The following is a 20,388-nucleotide window of genomic DNA, read 5'->3' as shown; positions in this document are numbered from 1 at the left end:
AAATCTGATCACAAAATTGTTATTACACGTTTCAACTTCAGTGACGCTCACCTTGTCTTCCCCAAACAGAAACCTAAAATGCATTTTGATATCACAACCCTTGTCAGTAATCCTGCTGCTAAAATGCATTACAACAACACATTGAATGATATTCTAACAGACAGCCCTGTTAATCCTAACCCTGAGGAAGAAATGAATAGTTTGTTTCACAATGTACATAAAGCTGCTGAGGTTAGTATTGGATACCTTCCTAGGAAACGCCCTAAAAACTTTTGTAATGACCTTGAAATTCGAGAGATGTCTGATGAAAAGAAAGTTCTACAAGCTCTACTCAATCAGAACAACACCTCTGAAGATAGATCAGTTATACGTACCAAAATCAATCGTATTCAAAATGACACTCGTAAGAGAATCAAGCTCCTTCAAGAAGAGCATGCAGACACTCTTGCTGAAGAGATAAACGAAACTGATAGTTCTAGAGCATACTTTGCAGCCACTCGCCAACTAGCAGGTATCAAACGTGCTCCAACCATAAGTGTGCATGATGAAAACTCTAACTTCATAGGTACATACACTGGAAAAGCTGCTACACTAAAGAACCACTTTGAAGAGAAGTTCACTGCAAAACATACAGTTGAGCCTATTGACACTTTCTTTGATCAACCTAGTCCTCTCGCTGACCCTATTACTGCTATTGAAGTTGAGATAGCTGCTAAAGCTTTGAAGAATGGTAGAGCCACTGGGCCTGATAATATCCCAAGTGAATTGATTAAGTATGCAAACAGAAGTGTATTTCAGAAATATGCAGACTGTATAAATACCGCATTTGAAACAAACACCACCATAACATCTATTGGAAAAGGCAACATTACTCCACTCCAAAAGCCTAAGAAACCACTTGGTCCAGCAGCAAACATCAGACCTCTCACCCTCTCAAACTGCTCCAGAAAATTACTGTCAATGATTACCCTAAAACGTATCCAAGGCAAGCTAGATCAGTACACCGGTCCTACACAAAGTGCTTACAAGAGAGGTAGAAGTTGTGGCGATATAATTTGGTCTCAACGTATGCTAACCTCAGTGGTACTTAGAAAGCATTGGAGCTACCACAGAATGAGTATAGACATGTCAAGTGCCTTTGACACCATCAGCAGAGAAACAGTACTCAATGTTCTTGAAGATGCTGGCTGTACTAGTGATGAAATTAGGATGGTACGGCACCTACTATCAAACACAGTGTTAAAAGTAAAAGTCAATAATACTGTATCAATTGAGTTCCAAAGCACAACTGGAGCATTTCAAGGAGATGCACTATCAGGTAATCTATTTACTGTTGTTGAAGCCGCTGCACTTATTCACCTCAGATCTGTACTCTCCCAAGTATCATCAACACCTTACCCAGTGAATCATCCAATCCCTAATCCTCCTATCTCAGAAGAATTCATGCCACTCGAAACAGGATACTCTGATGATATTGACTTTAATAACACTGAACTTGCTCCACTCAAAGAAATGCTTCCTATCGCTAAAGATATATTCCAGCAGTGGGACCTTCATATCAACTCTTCCAAGACTGAATTTGTCCATTTTTATTTATCAGATCCTAAACCCACTGTTAAACGCAAGGTGATAGTTGGAAAAGTGTATAGAGGTGATGAAGAGTGGCGCTCTAACAAAACTTTAGGATCGTTGATGTGCACTGTTAAGGATATCAAGAATCGAATATTCCTTGGTAATGTTGCCTTTAGTAAATTTCAGAAAGTTTGGATGAAGAGCAAGATTTCAGTCCAAAGGAAGATCAAAATCTACGAGGCACAAGTAGTCTCTATTCTACTCTACAACTGCAACTCCTGGGCTGCACCACTAGCTTCGTTGAATGAACTTGATATTGCTCATCGCAAACACCTCCGAAGAATCCTCAACATCAGATGGCCTACTGGGGTTATTTCTAATGAGGCACTCTATGCTCGTTGTTATGTCACTCCCTTGTCTGTGAGAGTCTCTAAGTTTCGATGGAGAATGTTAGGACATATCTTAAGAGGACAGGAAGACTCACCAGCATACACCTCTATGTTATTTGCTATAAATTCTGATATTTTCATGGAAGGGAGACGGGGTAGACCATGTTTAAACTTATTAGATGTTATTAGAAATCTTGATATTAGACTTAAGAATTTGACTGATTTCGAAGACCTTAGATTTTTAGCTTTAGATAGGGAGGAGTGCAGTGGAAGAAGTTAGAAGATGGTTGATGTTTTTGTTTTCTTTTTTATGGGTTTTGATATCTATAAGGTGCCTAGGATGCTCTTTTAAAGAGATATTTCGTACTTTGAAAGATTTACTACTACTACTATATATTGTTTGAATGGCCTATTTAATTATAAAAGCCTTAAAGACATCGAATCCTTTAAAATGTTGAATGATATACCTATTGCTTTTATTTTTAACCTTGATCATGCCCAACAATATGATCTCCAATCACTAATAAACAAACCTATTGTGCAAGTAGGACGTTGCTCTACAGTAAAGAGCACTCCCTTTTCACATGTAATGGTATTGTTCCCGGCTAGAGTGTGACCTGGTTTACAGGCCACTTCCACCACTGTTCCTACTATCACGGGGAAATTGCTGGTTGTAGTCATGTCTGAAAGGGCTGCTGGGAGTTCCGTACACGTGTCTGGGGAGACGATGCACTGTTAGTCAGTTTGATATCTACAAAATTCATTTCTGTAATGCAGATTATGTTATAATTTATTGTACGAGCTATTAACTGTTATTTATTGATCATTATTAATCATTAAATATAAAGCTCGCTTTTTTCACCTAAAGTACAATGAGGAGCATCTTCATACTTCCAGCTCTTATCCTTAATACAGGTAATAAGAATGCTCCCTGACAGACTATATCCTTGGATACAGTCCAGCTCCACTACTTTTCCGTAGTCAACTGGTAGTGGGGTGTTTGTCTTTATGTTGAAGATATCATCTGGCAATCCAGTGCATTTGTCTGCAAATAAAAATGATTTTAATATGACATGTTTAAACGTTATGTACATGTTCTATTAGGGAAAAAGCTTAAGAGTAGTAGGATATTTATTATGAATCTTCACACAACTTAAAGGACTATTAAAGGGCCCTTTTCCAGCGTCTCTTTATAAATTATCATTAAAATTGTGGATGTTTAATTATTATAAACAACATAACATACTGATAGATTGAGTTTTGTATATTAAAATTTGTAAGTACAAAAATGTCCACAAACCAATGGAACAGATAGGAAAATTGCCAGCTGACTTATAGTCTGCATCCTGGATACAAGTGATAGTTCTGTCTCCTGTCAAAGAATACCCAGCCACACAATTCACATCCACTGTTGTCCCTGTGATTACAAGGAACTGGGATCCTGTGTAGAGGTTACTATCTAATGGTAACTCCGAACAAGTTCCTGAACATAAAAGGTATTTAGGTATTTAGGCAAGATGCATCTGTTAAAAAAAGAAAAAGTGATACAAGTAATACAAAATGATCAGAGACAATTTATTGATAAATTTATAACAAGTACACCTACCCAGATCATTACAACGAGGTTTGTCCTGGTAGAGGAACTTAGTATCCTGCTCACATGTGATCACCAGGTCCCCCCTCAGTTTCCCCTCCTCTGAACACTGCACTGGTATTACGGTGCTGTAGCTTACTGGGAACTGTGCTTCTGTTTGTAGGGGTACTATCTCCAGGGGCAGCTTTGTGCAGGTCTCTGATTGTTGGTTAACTTTTTTTACAATACTGGGATATACTTTGAGGTAAATTAAAATACTTGGAAAATAGTCAGTGTTTGAACTGTTTTGAGAGTGATATTAAACTCTGCTTTAAATTAAGATGAATCATACTTTCTCTAAAGTCTAAACTACTGACTTGCAATACAAACAGGATCCTGGTGCGACTTGTATATCCTATCTTTAATACAGGTGATGGTATCAGCTCCTGATAGAAAGTATCCAGTCTCACAGTTTACTGTCATCACAACACCGTACTGCACCGGGAAATCTGTTATCGTCTCGAGGTTTGCAGTGTCGGGGAGGGACTGGCACATGTCTGGAATGATAGGAAGTTAGGGGCCCCCCCCCCAAGTTATTTATCCTATGTTAAGGGAAATAAGTAAGGTTCATTGGTATTTGTTTTCGTTAAAGAGCTTGGTTTTAATTCTGTATGTGCCTGTTAAAGGCCCGGTTTTAACAAGTTGCTGCATATGTAAATCGGGTCATATAATACAAATTACATGGGCATGACCTTAAGTCACTAACTACTAACCTAGTTCACAAGAGGGAGTGTTCGTGAAGGAGTAGTCTGTTCCCTCTACACACGTGACAGTGCTGTCTCCAGTCAGAGTGTGTCCGGGACTACACTTCAGGGACACTTCATCGCCAGGTGGGAGGGGGAACTGTGTCTCTGTTATTAACTCCTTCCAGCTTGATGGTAGACTCTCGCATGAAACTGAATGGTTTTTTACAACTTGTGAAAGTATAATTATAAAGCAGTCTTAAATCAATATTATCAATCCAATTTTCATAGTTTCTTTTTCCAATATTTTTCGTATGAGGAGGCCTGTAATGTATAAATAATCATATTGAGGCTAGTTACCACATGTAGTGTGATCTTGAGAAGCATGAGACCCTTTAGGACACGTGTTGCATAGCCCTGCTCTCTCAGCACTGTAACTGTTTGTGGGACACTGCTGACAAACAGTCAGCGAACCGTCCTTAAAAGTCCCTGCCTTGCATGAAACTGAAATTGGTGTTTTGTTAGTATACTACTCATCAGAATTAAAAGGGGGAACTGTTTTACGTTTGCAGGTACAGGGTGTTATTCGTGTCTAAATTTTGAATGGCTCTCAAAATCCTACAATTATGAGAAAAACAGTTTGATTTTTGATTTAAATTGTAGATAAATTGTTACAACATTTTAAAATACATATCAAAAATAACTGTAATATTTTAAAAATTTTGTATACTCTGGATCTTCTCACGAGCAGCTTTACCAGTATTGGAACTTACCACAAGCAGTTTTATCAGTATTGGGTTCTTCTGCTACTTCGCATTCAACACAACTTATCATAGAACCGTCCCGATACGTCCCTTCTTCACATGGCTCTGAAAACAAAGATCTAGAAATCAGGATAAGCTTTGATTTTAAATTTTATTTAAGCTTCCGACTTACCTACCATTTACCAAGGATGTTTTTCTCTGATCATCCTAGATTCGAAATTCATTTGTTAAAACGGTTTAACAAATTTCTTACCACAGGCAAATCTTCCAGTATTGGGCGTTTTTCCTACGTCACATCCACCACAACTCCTCATAGATCTGTCCCGATATGTCCACTCTTCACATTGCTCTGAAAAAAAAAGGGATGTAGTTTAAACTCTTTTTATAAGTATGATGATCTAATCATCGGACTAGTGATTGGACGGTGTTCTGCAGTGTATTGCAGTAAAGAGATAATATTATTATATCTCTTTAAGATATATTATATGAGATTATATATCTTACCACAACCGGTCTGACTGGTGTTGGTTTGGTATCCCAGTTCACATTCTTCACACCATGTCATAGAACTGTCACGATACTTCCCTTCTTCGCAGGGCTCTGAAGTATGTCATTTCACAGCGAACTACTAGTTAGTAATTTAAGCTTTAAAGTTATTTTCAAAATAGCAGTACAGTATCAGCTACAAATATAGGGTAACTTATCTTACCACAAGCAATCTGGTCAGAGTTGGCTTCTTTTCCTTCATTACATGTAGCACATAACGTCATTGAGCTGTCTCGATATGTCCCTTCTTTGCATGGTTCTAAATATTAGAGGGGTTCAGGGTGGGATCTGTGTACTAGACAGCTATTGTTACTCTTCATGACACTGGCCTACTGTTTCTAAAGGGCTGAATATCGCTCTATATTGTTCTATCAACTTTTGTCTTACAGTTAATAAAACACACCCACTATTTCCACTTGACGTTCTACGAGCTCTTGTGTTTAAAACAATTAGCTAAAATTTAGAAATCGTGGCCATTATAAAGACAATAGTAGTATTGGCTACAAAGATTTCTTACCACAGGCAACTTTTTCCGTGTTGGGTGTCTCCCCTAAGTTGCATACATCACACATCGTCATAGAGCTGTCCCGATACATCCCTTCTGCACATGATTCTGAAAATAAAGTGATAAACTCTGATACGCCTTAACGTAGTCCCACCCATGTGAAAATGATGCTTTTGTGTACATTAGAGACATTTCGTGGGGTTAAAAAGATGTATTATATAGTGCACTTTTGCCTTCTATAGAGTTAATCTGTTACACTTTCACTGGATAAGAGGCATCAGAAGAAGAAAAAGTCGCAGGGAATAACGTTAGTTTTATGTCAGTAAATATTACCCTCGCCGTGAAAATTATAATTTAAACCATTAGTTATTTTACTCGGCTCTACTGTAATACAAATAGTGGTAATGGACAACTTTATTATAGGTTCAGTATCTCTACACTCCAGTCTTAGCTAAAATACCACAACAATCAGACAGATGGATGAGGACAGACACCTTAACAAGAGCATAAACCTGAGTCTGACTCAGGTTTATGCTCTTGTTAACTGTTAACACGTGTTAATTCTGTAATGTCTCAGGTCCTGACTCCTGAGACATTACAGAATTAGTTATCATTTAGAAATCGTGGCCACTATCAACATAAGAATAGTATTAGCTGCACAGATTTCTTACCACAGACAACTTTTTCAGTGTTGGGTGTCTCCCCTAAGTTGCATACATCACACATCGTCATAGAGCTGTCCCGATACGTCCCTTCTGCACATGATTCTGAAAGTAAATTGATTAGCTATAATTTACCTTTTAACCTTGTCTCACCCATGTGAAAATTGATAAATTGTACACTGAGAGAAAACAAGGCGACCTATTCGCTTATTTTTAAACCACCCTGCTGAGATTTGATACCTTGAGATACTAAAATTAAAGCTTAAGAAGGTTGCACTGTTTGCTAACTGCTAATTCTGCTAATTCTAATTCTAAGCGTCGTTATCGCGAGGAGAATTAGGGATGGTACAGTGTGAAAATAATTTCATTATTATAATTATAGTAAAACAAAGTATTTAGTAAAACAAAGTATTCTATTTATTAGCAGTGCAATCAATTCATATGATATAATTATAAGAATATAATAGTATGTCACACCTATTTAACTGTTACATTTGAGTAGTCGTGCCATGGCTAAATCTAACTAGGACCAGTGGTGCCGATTAGCATTTAATAGGTGAGTCTAAGTGACACAAATGGAAAATTTTAAGAAAAGACGGATCAAAACACAGATCCAAGGACAAGGAGACCCCACTGCAGGACCATACATGCTATTGGCTTGTGCATGGCCCAAAAGGTTCCAGTTGTCCAGGAAACTGTACGTAGCTGGTCAACTAGTTTTGAATTCAGACTAGGCTTGATGAGTTCTGGGGTTTCTAGGTAAGATTTGATGGTGCCAGGTTTGTTCAGGAGGACATGGAAATTATGCGATGAATATATAGGTATATAAAAATCATATCAATATAAAAATAGATCCAAAAATAGATCCAAAGATTCACACGGCAGTCAGGGAACTTCCAGACAGGATGCTTTTGAAACAGGTATAATTAGCGCTTTTGTAATTAATTGTATGCAAGGGATGGGATGCTGATCAACTAAGCTGGTTCAATGCCCCAGCTATTTAGGGGGAGCCACTCAATTTCACGCCCAGGTGTTGTCAATTGCTGGGTTTCAAGTAACAGCTTTTTGATACGGCTCTTGATAATTGAGATGGGGGAGGAAAGGTCGGAAAATTTACTCGAGCCAGGGACCATGACATTGTTTTCATTAGGAGTGCATTTGTCGAATATTTTATCAACCAAACTGTTCCATATAGTCGTACCTTTAACGACAAAATTGTGTTTAGAAATGTCAAGTTTGTGTCGGGGGACCCGCATAGTTTGGCTACATGTTCTAGAACTTGTTTGGATTAAACTTGTCAGAGAGATGGGTTGATGCAGTTTCAAGATTTTAAACAGTTCAGTGGATATATGTTGGATGTAAAGGTTGTGGATTGACATGATTTTCTCGGTATTGAATATTGGCTTAGTGTTTTCCAAAGCAAAGCTCCTTTTTGCGATATGTTCACTGTATGGTCTTGAACGTGCACATGTTTCATAGTACTTTATTAGCATTCAAATAGGCTTCTTGTTCAGTTTTTCCAGCAACAAATATGTTCGTGTCATCTGCAAACAGTATGAAGTGTCCAAGTTGGCTAGAGTTAGTAATGTCATTAATGTAGAGTAAGAAGAGGAGAGGGCCTAGAACTGATCCCTGTGGTACCCCATATTCAATTTTGCAGTGATCAGAGTGTGTATTTTGGAAATCAACATACTGCTGTCGGTTACACAAATAGCTTTCAATTAGGTCAAGACAGGGCCCTCTTATGCCATAGTGTTCAAGTTTGACAAGTAATTTTCTGTGGTCGATCGTGTCAAACGCTTTGCTTAAGTCAATAAATATGCCAATTACATGATTCTTACTTTCTAGGTTTTTAAGAATGTGGTCAATGGAGTAATTGATGGCATGTGCCGTTGAGTGGTTGGATCTGAATCCAAACTGTTTATCGTATATGACCATATGTGAAGTAAAGAAGCTATATAGTCGGCAGTAAATTACTTTTTCAAATATCTTACCAAAGATAGGTAGAATGGATATAGGCCTGTAGTTGTCAAACAGTTGTGGGTCTCCTTTTTTAAATACTGGGGTAACCTTACCTATTTTGAGAATATTTGGAAATAGACCCAGCTTCATGAATGAATTTAGGAAACCAGCTAGGTGCCTAGAGATTGTTCAATGAAATGAAACGAAAAGTTTTATTTTACATTCCTTTAATCATAAATAAAATAAGAGCTTAAACCACGAATAAGTTAGCTAGAAGTAAACTTGAGGAAATATTTTTGGTGATTGTATATAATTATTAAAAAAACTTTATTTGGTTGTTAGTATTTTAATTATAAATGGTAAGTGGTTGAATTTAGTGAGACAAGGTCAGTTTCTCTATTATCTTAGAAAAATTTCTACTTTACAGTAGGCAATGCTGAGTGGCAGGAATGAGGGACCAAAACGCTTGGGGCTAACAATGGCCCATTTACAAACCACTTCAGACATGGCAATGATGTCATTTATGCTTAATTTGGCTGAAACTGACCCTACTGCACTTGTAACATTCTATAAAAATCTCTTCTAAAATAGGTATAAAAATGCATAACACAAAACACACAAACAAAATGTTTATAATCCTTATATAATAAATTTCTATAGAACTTTTAAATTTCTATAAAACTAATAAACCTATAAATATATATTCATTTTGCACCCAGAGAAAGATGTGATCACAGAGGTAGTTTCGATATTATGTTCATGACAAGGTATGGGGCTGCTGCAAGTTATATTTTGCTAAGATATTACCGCTTTTTCAAGCTTAAGTAATCTAGGCAAGGTCAATTTTAAAGTTTTTGAATTTTGTCGAACGCTGTTTAAGGCTAAGATCCAGTCATTTGGTTCTCCTTCCTTTTGAGTGTGAGTGATGGTGATTCTTATGGATGATTTGAGGTGATTGGGCTTATAACAGGTGAATGTAGTTAGCATGAGATTTTGTCGTACTGTATTCCATATTGTCCCTGCTCTGTATATGTAGCTGTCTGATGGTTTAGGTGTGAGAATGAGTGTCTCTTTGCCAAGTCTGCCAGATGTTTCAAAGAGGGAGTATAGTGATATAGGGGTTCTATATTTCAAGACCTTGAAGATGTCATTAATACAATGGTAGAAGTACAGATTATGCACATTCATGATTTCATGAGTGTTGAAGAGGGGTTTTGTATGCTCCTTTCTGTAGAATTCCTTGCCCAGGATTTGCTCCCCGTAGGGTCTGCATCGTGCACTAGTTTTAAATTTATCCAAGTATGCTTCTTTATCTCCAAACATTATGCGGGCACACATTTTCTGTGCTTTGAACAGAGGTTCAAGTTTTTTGTTAGATGCCCCTCCCCAGACAGTTATACCATATGCAAGATAGCTTTCAAACAGAGTGTGATATAGATCTTTATGGAGTGATGTGGGAATGTTATCTTTAATTCTATTTAGCATGCCAAAGCAGCTGGCTAGTTTTTTTGCTAATTTCCTTCTATGTGCGTTCAAGTTTAGGTCTTCATCGATTGTTACACCTAAGAATTTAGTTTCATGTACTCTCTCCAAGGGTATGCCATTGATATTGATTTCTTGATCAGAGGGTGTATCTTCATCTTTGTTGGATCGAGAGTTTGAGAATTCAAGGTAACAGCTCTTGCCAGTGTTTATGTGAAGTTTATTGGCAAGCATGTAGCGGTGTACGGAATTTAGGACTTCATTGGCTTTTTTGTATGCTAGGTTTTTACTTTTTGCAGCGACGAAGATATTTGTGTCATCAGCAAATAGAACAAATTTAGAGTTCTTTTCAGAGTTTGTAAGATCGTTTATGTAAATTAAGAACAGAAGGGGCCCTAAGCAGCTCCCTTGTGGCACTCCAAAAAGCACAGGTAGAGTATCAGATATTTCATTGAGCACACCAACATATTGTTTACGGTCGGAAAGATAACTTTCCAGAAGTTTGTGTGCCCGTCCTCTGATCCCGTATGTGTTTAATTTTTTGAGAAGTATTGAGTGATCTATTGTATCAAATGCTTTACTTAGGTCGATAAAGATTCCTAAAACATGATTACCGGCTTTGAGTGACTGCTGAATGTGGTGAATAGAGTAGTTGAGTGCATGTGATGTTGAATGACCCTTTCGGAACCCAAACTGGCTATCGTGCAGTATTCCCTGACTCGAGATAAAACCATAAAGCCGTGAGTAGATAACCTTTTCAAAAATTTTACCGAAAATTGGGAGAGTGGAAATTGGACGATAATTTTGTAAGTGTTGTGCAACATTTCTTAAGAACAGCTACTGATATGTCACTAGCCTTGTCACCCTGGAAGGTTTTAACAATTTTTTCGATTTCCTCAGAATCACAGGGGTTTAAGAACATACTGTTGGTGACTCTTCTGTTAAAGTAGTTCTTATAATCAATACTATATGTATGTATAATACTAGTAGTATACCATCAGCAGATCTGTATAATAGGCATGTTTTACACTTACTGCAGTCTGTGTTCCTGGTTCCTTGTCCTGCTGCCACATACTTCCCTACAGGACACCCCACACAGGAGGTTACTGTTCCTCCACTACTGTAGGTCGCCTCCCCACATATCTGACACCCAGAATGTTGGTTTAGATATTGACCACCACCGCAGGGACCTGTGGAATAGGGAGATAGAATTGTTGAATCCTCGTGAAAAAATGGACTGCTTTTAACCAGGAATCCCTTCGACAAAAACATGTAAGCTGTTAATGAACTACTCACTCCATGTGCAATCACTCAAGGAAGATCCCTGCCCAGGATTAACAGTTTTCCCAGCAGGACAAGCCACACAGTTGGTCTGCACCCCTCCTGGACTGTAAGAGCCCCGTCCACACGCATAACAACCTGACCCAGATGAGAAGTAGTGGCCTCCTCCGCAGGTCTCACACTCATAGTGTAACTGAGGGGTTATGGAGTTACATACAATGTTTGGTAATATTTTGATTCTAGATGCCCCAAGAGCTAAGCTTATGAAGTTACATACAATATTTGGTAATAATATTTTGATTTTAGATGCCCCTAAGCGTTCACACATCCCACAAAATTTCACGAAATTAGTATGGAGTACAGCGAAAACTGCACGATTCAATTTTATAGTACAATTTAAAAAAGGTTTTTACCTCTAGCTTTTTATCGCGTCCCCAACAAGGGTCACTGTAAAAGTGGTTAGGGGTTGTGTTAATTGAGCAGTCGAGCCTGTTGTTGCAGTGGTTAGCGGTGGTAGACAGCGCGTTTGGATCATCACCACAGCCCATGCCCCACTCGGGGGAATAGTATCTCACAGAAGTTATTAAAATGTAGGAGTTATAGCTGCAGTGTAACGTGAATTTAACGTCCTGCCCGTGTTCCTGATCTGTAATTATTTATGTCAGTTAATTAATAGTGTTAAGAATTCGTGAAAATGTAAATTATGAGCAAAGAGAACTGATAATTTAAGATTCAGTTCATGATTTGGGATATAACAATAGTTTCGATGAAAATTATTTGCCAGCTTTATGTTTATGAGGCATGATTGTGTCATTCTGCTAGAAACGTTGTACACATTACTTAATAATTATTTTGTGGTATTCTCGTACTTACAATAGCATTGCGAAGGCGGAAAAGAACTGAGAAGAAACAACCAGATCATCATAACATCTTTTACCATTCTTTACTGAGCTAATAATTGATTAATTAATTAAGCTCAGTAGTTTATTAATTAATTATAGCTAATAATTAATACCAGAACATCTGAGCAAATAATTGAAGATGTACGACGCTCCGACTACTGTACCCATGCAATGAAAGCTGGCAAGAAAAAAACAACAAACATTAGCTTTTTTAAAGCATCAAGAACTGAACGACAAATAAATAATATCTATCATAATATTTACCAGATGAAATGAGAGTCAATGCAACTCTTTACATTTTCACAAACCACAAGACACTTGAAACGAAGGTAAGTATATGTTGGTCTAAGTACAAGTATTTTATGAAAGAGCAGATTTAAGCAAGCACCAACGTGGGAGAAGTTTTACGTTACTATTTAAATCATTTTCACACGAAAACGACGTATCTCGAAGCACTTGGGGCGACTGCTGCTGCAAAACATCACTGCTGACTTGTTTATCTCTTTCGACGTAAGCTAATGCTCACAAGAACTGTTTCACGTTACTAGCTCCCTCTCATACCACTCCCGGGTAGAAGTAAACAATGAACTGCCTCTGTCCATAGAATGGAAATCTCCTGATCATTTTTACCAAAGGTCGCAAAGAACAATAGATCACCAAAATATGGTATCAGCAAGGAACTAATGCTTGGTAACTTTCTTGAAATGTGTGACTTTTTGTTAGCCTGGTGTTTACCATCATCACTTAAAGTAAGAAGTGGGTGTGGAAAATGAACTGACTGTCATTTTACTTAACTTAGAACTGTTATTGCCAAAGGTTTCGAAGAACAATAGATCAGGAAACTGGTGCCCCATTTCTGCCCTTACACGTGACTACAATTGACCAGTCAGCTGCCAGTATCGGCCAATAACACCCAGAACCACGTGTCACGTGTTGATAGTGGTTCACCCCACTTATCACCAGTATCCAGATCTACAGGCTGACATCACCAGTATCCAGATCTACAGGCTACCAGAGTACCAGAGGATATCGACAAGTAACGTAGACTAACGCCTGGCAACTGTCTTGAAGTGAGACAAGTTGATAACACGGCATGTTATAATCCACTGTTACACTGTTACATTGTTACACTGTAACTCTGTTATACTGTTACACTGTAACTCTGTTAAACTGTTACACTGTTACACTGTTACACTGTTACTTAACAGTCCAGCTTAAAGGTGTGGGTACAATGTTTTCGGTGTTATTGGAAAATCAAAAATTAACTTTTCGAATCTCGAAAAACAATCTTTAAAACATTTTATATCTTTATAACATTTAATATCTTTAAAACATTTAATATCTTTAAAACATTTAATATCTTTAAAACATTTAATATATAATAATTGGCCTATTCTTTATACAATTAATGTATTAATTATTATCAGTAATTATAAAGCAATGGCATGAAAGACATGAAGAAGCCCTATGTTTACATTTACGGTACAGGTTGGGGCTCTATTGTTGCCGAGCTTCTCTCCGAGCAGGGTTACAAGGTAAATTCTAAACAGAATTATATTTAATACTGTATATTAAGCAAACTTCAAACTGTTGAAAAGAGTATTTGAAGTAACGAGATGTCTGCTAGTATGATTTGTATCACGAGTAGGTGCTTTTTGGCCTGTAGTTAGTCTTAATTAATTAATTAATTAATTATATTTAGTTAATTATTTATTTTATTTCCAGGTGATTGGTATGTGGAGTTATGACGAAGAGGAGTTGGCCAGGATATGCGATAAGCTACAAATACCTTATTCTACCACTGATATTGACGTTTGTTCTTAAATACTTTACATTTACAACTCTTTCCTCTGTTTTTCCGCATCTAGAATTGAATATCCTCCTCAAGTTGATGATATTTTTAATCAATTTCTATCAATTGCAAATTTTTCATTTGTCAATTGCAATTTAAAATTTTCATCGTATCGGCAGGAGCTGTTTCAATACTTAACAGAGAACCAAAAGAACAAGGACAAATCATATGACGCTGAGAACACGATAGTGTGGGTGGCTACTCCGCCGTATCACCTGGCTAACATCGCGCGCCAAATCTTAGAGTACAGCAATAACATTGTCGTTGAGGCTCCAGGAGGTTTGTTGATTATCTCATTTATTATTAATTAATTTATTCTTAATTGATTACATTTAAACTTTAATATCTAGCTGCACTGCAGTGATTTTAACAGTACTGGTTAGTTTATTGATTGTATTTTATTTATGGGATATCGATATATTATGATGCTATTATTTGTATTGCTATTTAATTAATTGTAGGGGGGGGTGTCACGTCCGTCTATGTCCGCTTGTCTCATAGAATCCAAAAAGGACAGGACATAGGCGGACATAGGCGGACATAGACGGACATAGGCGGACATAGACGGACATAGGCGGACATAGGCGGACATAGGCGGACATTAATGGACACCTAAATTGCTAAATAAAATGTTCAATTTTTGCTGTTATAGGGGGATCATGTTTTTTGTCCGTTCGGTAACCTATATTTTCAAAACGGACAAAAAATAGAGCGGACAAAAACGGACAAAAATGGACAAAAACGGACAAAAATAGAAATAATATTTAGATGCTTCATCCTCCTACTCTTCCTCCTCCTCCCCTGGGTCTTCCTGATCTTCGTCAGTCCTCTTACTCCTCCCCTCCTCAGTCCTCCTCCTCCTCGTCCTCAGTCCTCCTCATCAGTCCTCAACAGTTCTCCTCCTCCCCAGTCAGGTCCTCCTCCTCCTGGGGCCTTTTCCTGGGTCCTCCTCCTGGGTCCTCCTCCTCCTTGGTCCTCCTCCTCCTGGGTCCTCCTTCTCCTCCTCAGTCCTTCTCCTCCTCCTCCTCAGTCCTCTTCCTCCTCTTCCTCCTCCTCCTCCCTCTCAGTCATCCTCCTCAGCCATCCTCCTCAGTCCTCCTCCTTCTCAGTCCTCCTCAGTCCTCCTCCTGAGCCCTCCTCCTCCTCAGTCATCCTCCTCAGTTCTCCTCCTCCTCCTCCTAGGTCCTCCTTCTGGGTCCTCCTCCTCCTCCTCCTCCTGGGTCTTCCTGATCCTTCTCCTCCCTCTCAGTCATCCTCCTCAGTCATCCTCCTCAGTCATCCTCCTCAGCCATCCTCCTCAGCCATCCTTCTCAGCCATCCTCCTCAGTACTCTTCAGTACTCTTCAGTACTCTTCAGTCCTCAAAATATTTGTCCGCTAATATCCACCAATGTCCGCTAATGTCCACCAATGTCCATCCAAGTCCGCCAATGTCCGTCCGGGTCCGCCAATGTCCGTCCGAGTCCGCCAATGTCCGTCCGAGTCCGCCAATGTCCCAAAAAACACGTCCGTTGTCTCATAGAATCCAAAAAGGACAGGACATAGGCGGACATAGACGGACATGACACCCCCCCCATTGTAAATTAAAGCAATTAACTCCAGACAAATACCAACTATTTCAGTGACAACAGTAGAAGAGGGAGAGGCTCTCCTGGCATCAGCCTCTAAGTTTGCAATATGGTTGTGCGCGTGTCCTTATCAGCTGAGAAATCTTCCAGCAGTTAGGCAACTCAGGAATATCATCATGGACAAGAAGTATGGGGCTGTAAAGAGTCTAGAGGTATGTTCACTGTTCAGATCCACAATGTACCTTTATAGAACCGCTCTTCATGGGAAGTTGTAAAAACCAAGCAGGTTTGCGTGAGACTTCCCATGGGGGGGGGGGGGGGGGGGTATTCTACACCCCCTTCCCATGGCAGTAGATAAAATTATGAGGTCTTACTTAACAGTTTAATATAATTAAGAATCTACTAATTTGTAGTGACACGTTTTGACAGGTGAGAATACAGTGTAACCAGACGGAGCTTTGTTCCAAGAAGTACAACTGGAAGTATGATAAGAACCGGTGCGGAGGCGCGCTCAACATGTTTGGGTGTCACATCATTGATCTTCTTACTTACCTACTCAACGATACTAAGGTTGGGAAGTTAACACCGTGTGATATTTAAACTAATTTCACAACTAGAATTAAGTACATTGATAAAAATTCGATATATTTTGGCAACGAAATACGATAATATTAAGCAACAAAATAAAAAATCAATTGATCATACAATGACAGCATGATTTTGTATCAAACAATATTCTTTCTCGATTGTTCTCCCCTCCCCCCACTGACACATCTTCCCAATCAGGTGGACTCAGTTCAGGGAACACTAAAGAACTTTGTTCGACAAAACGAGTATATAAACGGGTTCAGGTCAATTACCGGTGACGACGTGTGTAACTTCCAGTTACGGTTCAAGGCTCACAAGAATAATCCGTACATTGCTGATGATTCGGTTGTAGCTTGGGTAAGTGTAGTGTGTACAATGTACAGTGTACAGTTTACACTTTACAGTGTTTTCTCTAATATTGTCATTTCGTAGTTATGCTGGTTCTTCCGTTATCAAACTCAGTAAAAATGGCAAAGGTCACTTACTTCAAATATGACAGTTTCAATAGATATTATTTATATCTAAATTATTCGATAGATTTTATTTACTTATCTCTTTATTTAATAGATTTGTTTATTTATCTCTTTATTTAATAGATTTGTTTATTTATCTCTTTATTTAAAATAGATTTGTTTATTTATCTCTTTATTTAATAGATTTGTTTATTTATCTCTTTATTTAATAGATTTGTTTATTTATCTCTTTATTTAAAATAGATTTGTTTATTTATCTCTTTATTTAATAGATTTGTTTATTTATCTCTTTATCTAATAGATTTGTTTATTTATCTCTTTATTTAATAGATTTATTTATTTATCTCTTTATTTAATAGATTTGTTTATTTATCTCTTTATCTAATAGATTTGTTTATTTATCTCTTTATCTAATAGATTTGTTTATTTATCTCTTTATTTAATAGATTTGTTTATTTATCTCTTTATCTAATAGATTTGTTTATTTATCTCTTTATTTAATAGATTTGTTTATTTATCTCTTTATTTAATAGATTTGTTTATTTATCTCTTTATTTGATAGATTTTTTTATCTCTTTATTTAAAATTCCAGGTACATATCAGCATGCTGTACCCCAACACAGTATTTAGACAGGAAGTAACTGTACTTACTGAGCGAGCCTGTATTGTACTGGATAACTGCCAGCTCAAGATCATCCCCTTCCAGTGAGTTAATAGTTAATTAGTTAATTAATAGTTAATGATAATTAATTAATTGTAGTAGGTTAAACTTTATTAAAACCTCTAAAATATCTGATTTAAAAACCTTGTTTCGTGTGAGTTTGTTATCAGTACTAGCTGTACTATACGTTTATTTTTGTTACACATATTGTAATACAAATTCTCGTTTTTCATGTTTATGAACGTCTCTACAATGTAACGTTATAATATCACAGAGAACAATACAAAACCCTTTAGTAAACATAGTGTGACTATATTTTGTAATGTTTACAGTTGTGACAGTAAAACAGTTGAAACACAATGTATATTATATTAATTATCACGTTACAGTTCACAGCACTGAGTTTCAACTTAAAAATAACAAACAAATTTACCAACAAAATAACACTAACTAATCACCTAATCACTTAATCACCTAATCACTTAATTACCTAATCACTTAATTACCTAATCACCTAGACAAGATGACGAGGAACCCACCAAAGAGACTCTAATAGAGGAGGAAGAACCTCCAAAGTTCACGTGTGAAGATCTGGCACCTGGCCAGCCTACTCCCTATATACTAGGAATGAAGTACTTTATTGATGCGCTGGATATTAAGAAACTGCAGTTCCCTTATGATGAGTGAGTTGTGTGTTAAGTGGTGATTGCAGGATCGTTCACATTTTCTTTTTATCCCAAAGATTATGTTGTCCACAGTTTCTGCCTCTTTCGCAAATCTTTTATAGAAAATAATGAAGTTTTGCAATCTCAACCACCGCATTTAAAAATTCTTCATTTCCTAAAATCCCCCTAATCTTAACCATATAAACCCAGACAGCGACAACCGAAGACGAGACTTAAATTCCTGCAACATCTGGTGAAGGTACTAGAGAAGATAAGGCAGTCAAGTGAGCAGAGGGAGCGAGGCTGGGTACCCATAGAGCCTAAAGAAACCAAAGTTACTGAGTCTAAAACTAAGCGAGGGACCAGTATGAGTAAGGGGAATAGTGCTAGTCAGGCTATTTCACCTTGAGGATTATTAATTAGTTAATTAATTTGTTAGTTAGTTAGTTGATTAATTGATTATTTAATTAGTAGAGTATTTAATCGGTTTATCAATTAGCTAATTAATTACATGATTTATCAATTAGTTACTAAGTGGTGAGGGATCATTTGAGAGCTCTTAGTAATAATCGCTAACAGGAGTATTATATATTAAATATGAGATAATTAAATAATTAAATTATGAGATAATATAGCGGTTTACAAGGTATTTTGTTAATTGTTATTAAGAGATTAAATTATAAAAAGCGCTGGTTATTTAAATAGTGTTATGAATTATATATATATAGAATAAATTCTTACAGTTACTATACTAACATATCATATTATAATTGATAATGATAAGCAATAATATATCCTGAATAGAAGTCAAATGAGTTGTTCAGTCGAATCCTCGGCCAACCACTTGTTGTAGCAATTTTTATTCATAGCTAAAGAATTTTATTGTCACCTTATGTTATATGTGATTGGTTAATATAGTTGAGAATTTGTGGGGGGGGGGGGGGGGTACATTTTCAGAGGAAAATGTTCAGTTCTAGTCATAAACGAGCACTAATATATGTTTTTTTTTGTGTTTCTTTATGAAACTATGTAAATAATGTACATTATAATAATCATTATAATCTACACATTTTATCATAAATGTGTACATTATAAAAGCTTGTTAAACTAACAAACCATTAAGTTTCTACAGCCTTCAAATTCCTAGTTCCTGAAAGAAAAATAACGCCAAATGCACACAAATGCCCACAAATTCCCACAAATGCCCAACTCAATTATTATCTGGTTTTGATTGGTGAAGAATTTTTACATTTTATAGCTTTTATCCTTGTCATACGAACATTTTCCATGTTTATATCGTTTTATTTTCCACTAATTTCAAGTTATTAAACTTTGCACGTGTACAATGTATTTCATAAGTTTTGATATCTCATATGAAAAATTACTCTGTATATGAAATATGTTTTCTCATTTTATCATTATTGAGAGAGCTTGGTTGTCTTTATCTATTTGGTCGTGTTAATCTATTAACTTATTAATTAATTAATTGACTATAATTGATGTATTAAGATTGGTGTAAAACTTCCTTCCTGCCAGAGTTACGAAGAGGTAGATAATTTCTGCGTTTTCGATCCTCTCTGCAAATTGTGACAAACAAATTTTGTCTTCTCATCGTTTGTTGTGTTTCAGACCATTCCCAGGTACATTAAAGAGAATTCTAGATATTGAAATTAAGATCTAGAAATGTGTAATTTCGGGACATTTTTGTGATTGAAAATCATCAAAATATCATTAAACGGCCATAGCTTTGGCCGTAATCAATATTTTGACTATATGGAAATCGTTACTCCTCTTTCTAAATCTTTAATAGAGCCGATATTTACGATTAACAAGATTTGGACAACCTGGCTTTCTTAAAATATGGTTTTTTGTTGGTTAACATTTCAATATTAATTGTTCATACTAAAGAAATAACTGTTATACGATTTCTATTTTATCATTGAATATCGGTGAATTATTTATGCTACGGAGTTTTTTGTAATTGAAAAGAAATGTTAAGGTGTTACACTAAGATAATATTATATTTTATATCTAATATTTTATTACCATATTATGTTTTTACGTGTTATCACATGTTTGTACATGTAAGAATGTGCGTGCTTATCCTTATTGAGGTTTCATATTATACAGTTTGAATGCTATAATGATAGTTTGGATGCTATTTTATTTAAATGTAATGACGTATGCTATTTATTTGTTTT

At 36.7% G+C, this 20,388-nt stretch overlaps 2 protein-coding genes across 2 annotated transcripts; both read left to right on the top strand.

Moving 5' to 3' along the window:
* Positions 1 to 78: 78 nt before the first annotated feature.
* LOC134824483 (uncharacterized) lies at positions 79 to 1,630 on the top strand. The gene is made up of 2 exons (XM_063836388.1): positions 79 to 1,544; positions 1,627 to 1,630. The coding sequence occupies exons 1-2, from the start codon at positions 79 to 81 to the stop codon at positions 1,628 to 1,630; spliced, it is 1,470 nt and encodes a 489-aa protein (XP_063692458.1).
* Positions 1,631 to 13,826: 12,196 nt separating this feature from the next.
* On the top strand, positions 13,827 to 18,596 carry LOC134824482 (glucose-fructose oxidoreductase domain-containing protein 1-like). The gene is made up of 9 exons (XM_063836387.1): positions 13,827 to 13,916; positions 14,107 to 14,193; positions 14,353 to 14,512; positions 15,855 to 16,012; positions 16,230 to 16,370; positions 16,587 to 16,745; positions 17,454 to 17,566; positions 18,041 to 18,205; positions 18,398 to 18,596. Exons 1-9 carry the CDS (start codon positions 13,827 to 13,829, stop codon positions 18,594 to 18,596), a joined length of 1,272 nt encoding a protein of 423 aa, XP_063692457.1.
* Positions 18,597 to 20,388: the final 1,792 nt, after the last annotated feature.

This window comes from Bolinopsis microptera, chromosome 12 (assembly GCF_026151205.1).
Source record: "Bolinopsis microptera isolate Bmic1 chromosome 12, MBARI_Bmic_1.0, whole genome shotgun sequence".
In the NCBI taxonomy this organism is placed as follows: domain Eukaryota; kingdom Metazoa; phylum Ctenophora; class Tentaculata; order Lobata; family Bolinopsidae; genus Bolinopsis; species Bolinopsis microptera.
This window is presented reverse-complemented; position numbering and strand designations above follow the sequence as displayed.

Bases quoted from the DNA above. Each gene is read 5' to 3' on its own strand.
- LOC134824482 (XM_063836387.1), top strand. From the start codon at position 13,827: ATGAAAGACATGAAGAAGCCCTATGTTTACATTTACGGTACAGGTTGG. The intron at 16,013-16,229 runs GTATGTTCACTG...ACGTTTTGACAG, and splicing joins GGGCTGTAAAGAGTCTAGAG to GTGAGAATACAGTGTAACCA. The intron at 17,567-18,040 runs GTGAGTTAATAG...CTAATCACCTAG, and splicing joins CTCAAGATCATCCCCTTCCA to ACAAGATGACGAGGAACCCA.
- LOC134824483 (XM_063836388.1), top strand. From the start codon at position 79: ATGCATTTTGATATCACAACCCTTGTCAGTAATCCTGCTGCTAAAATG.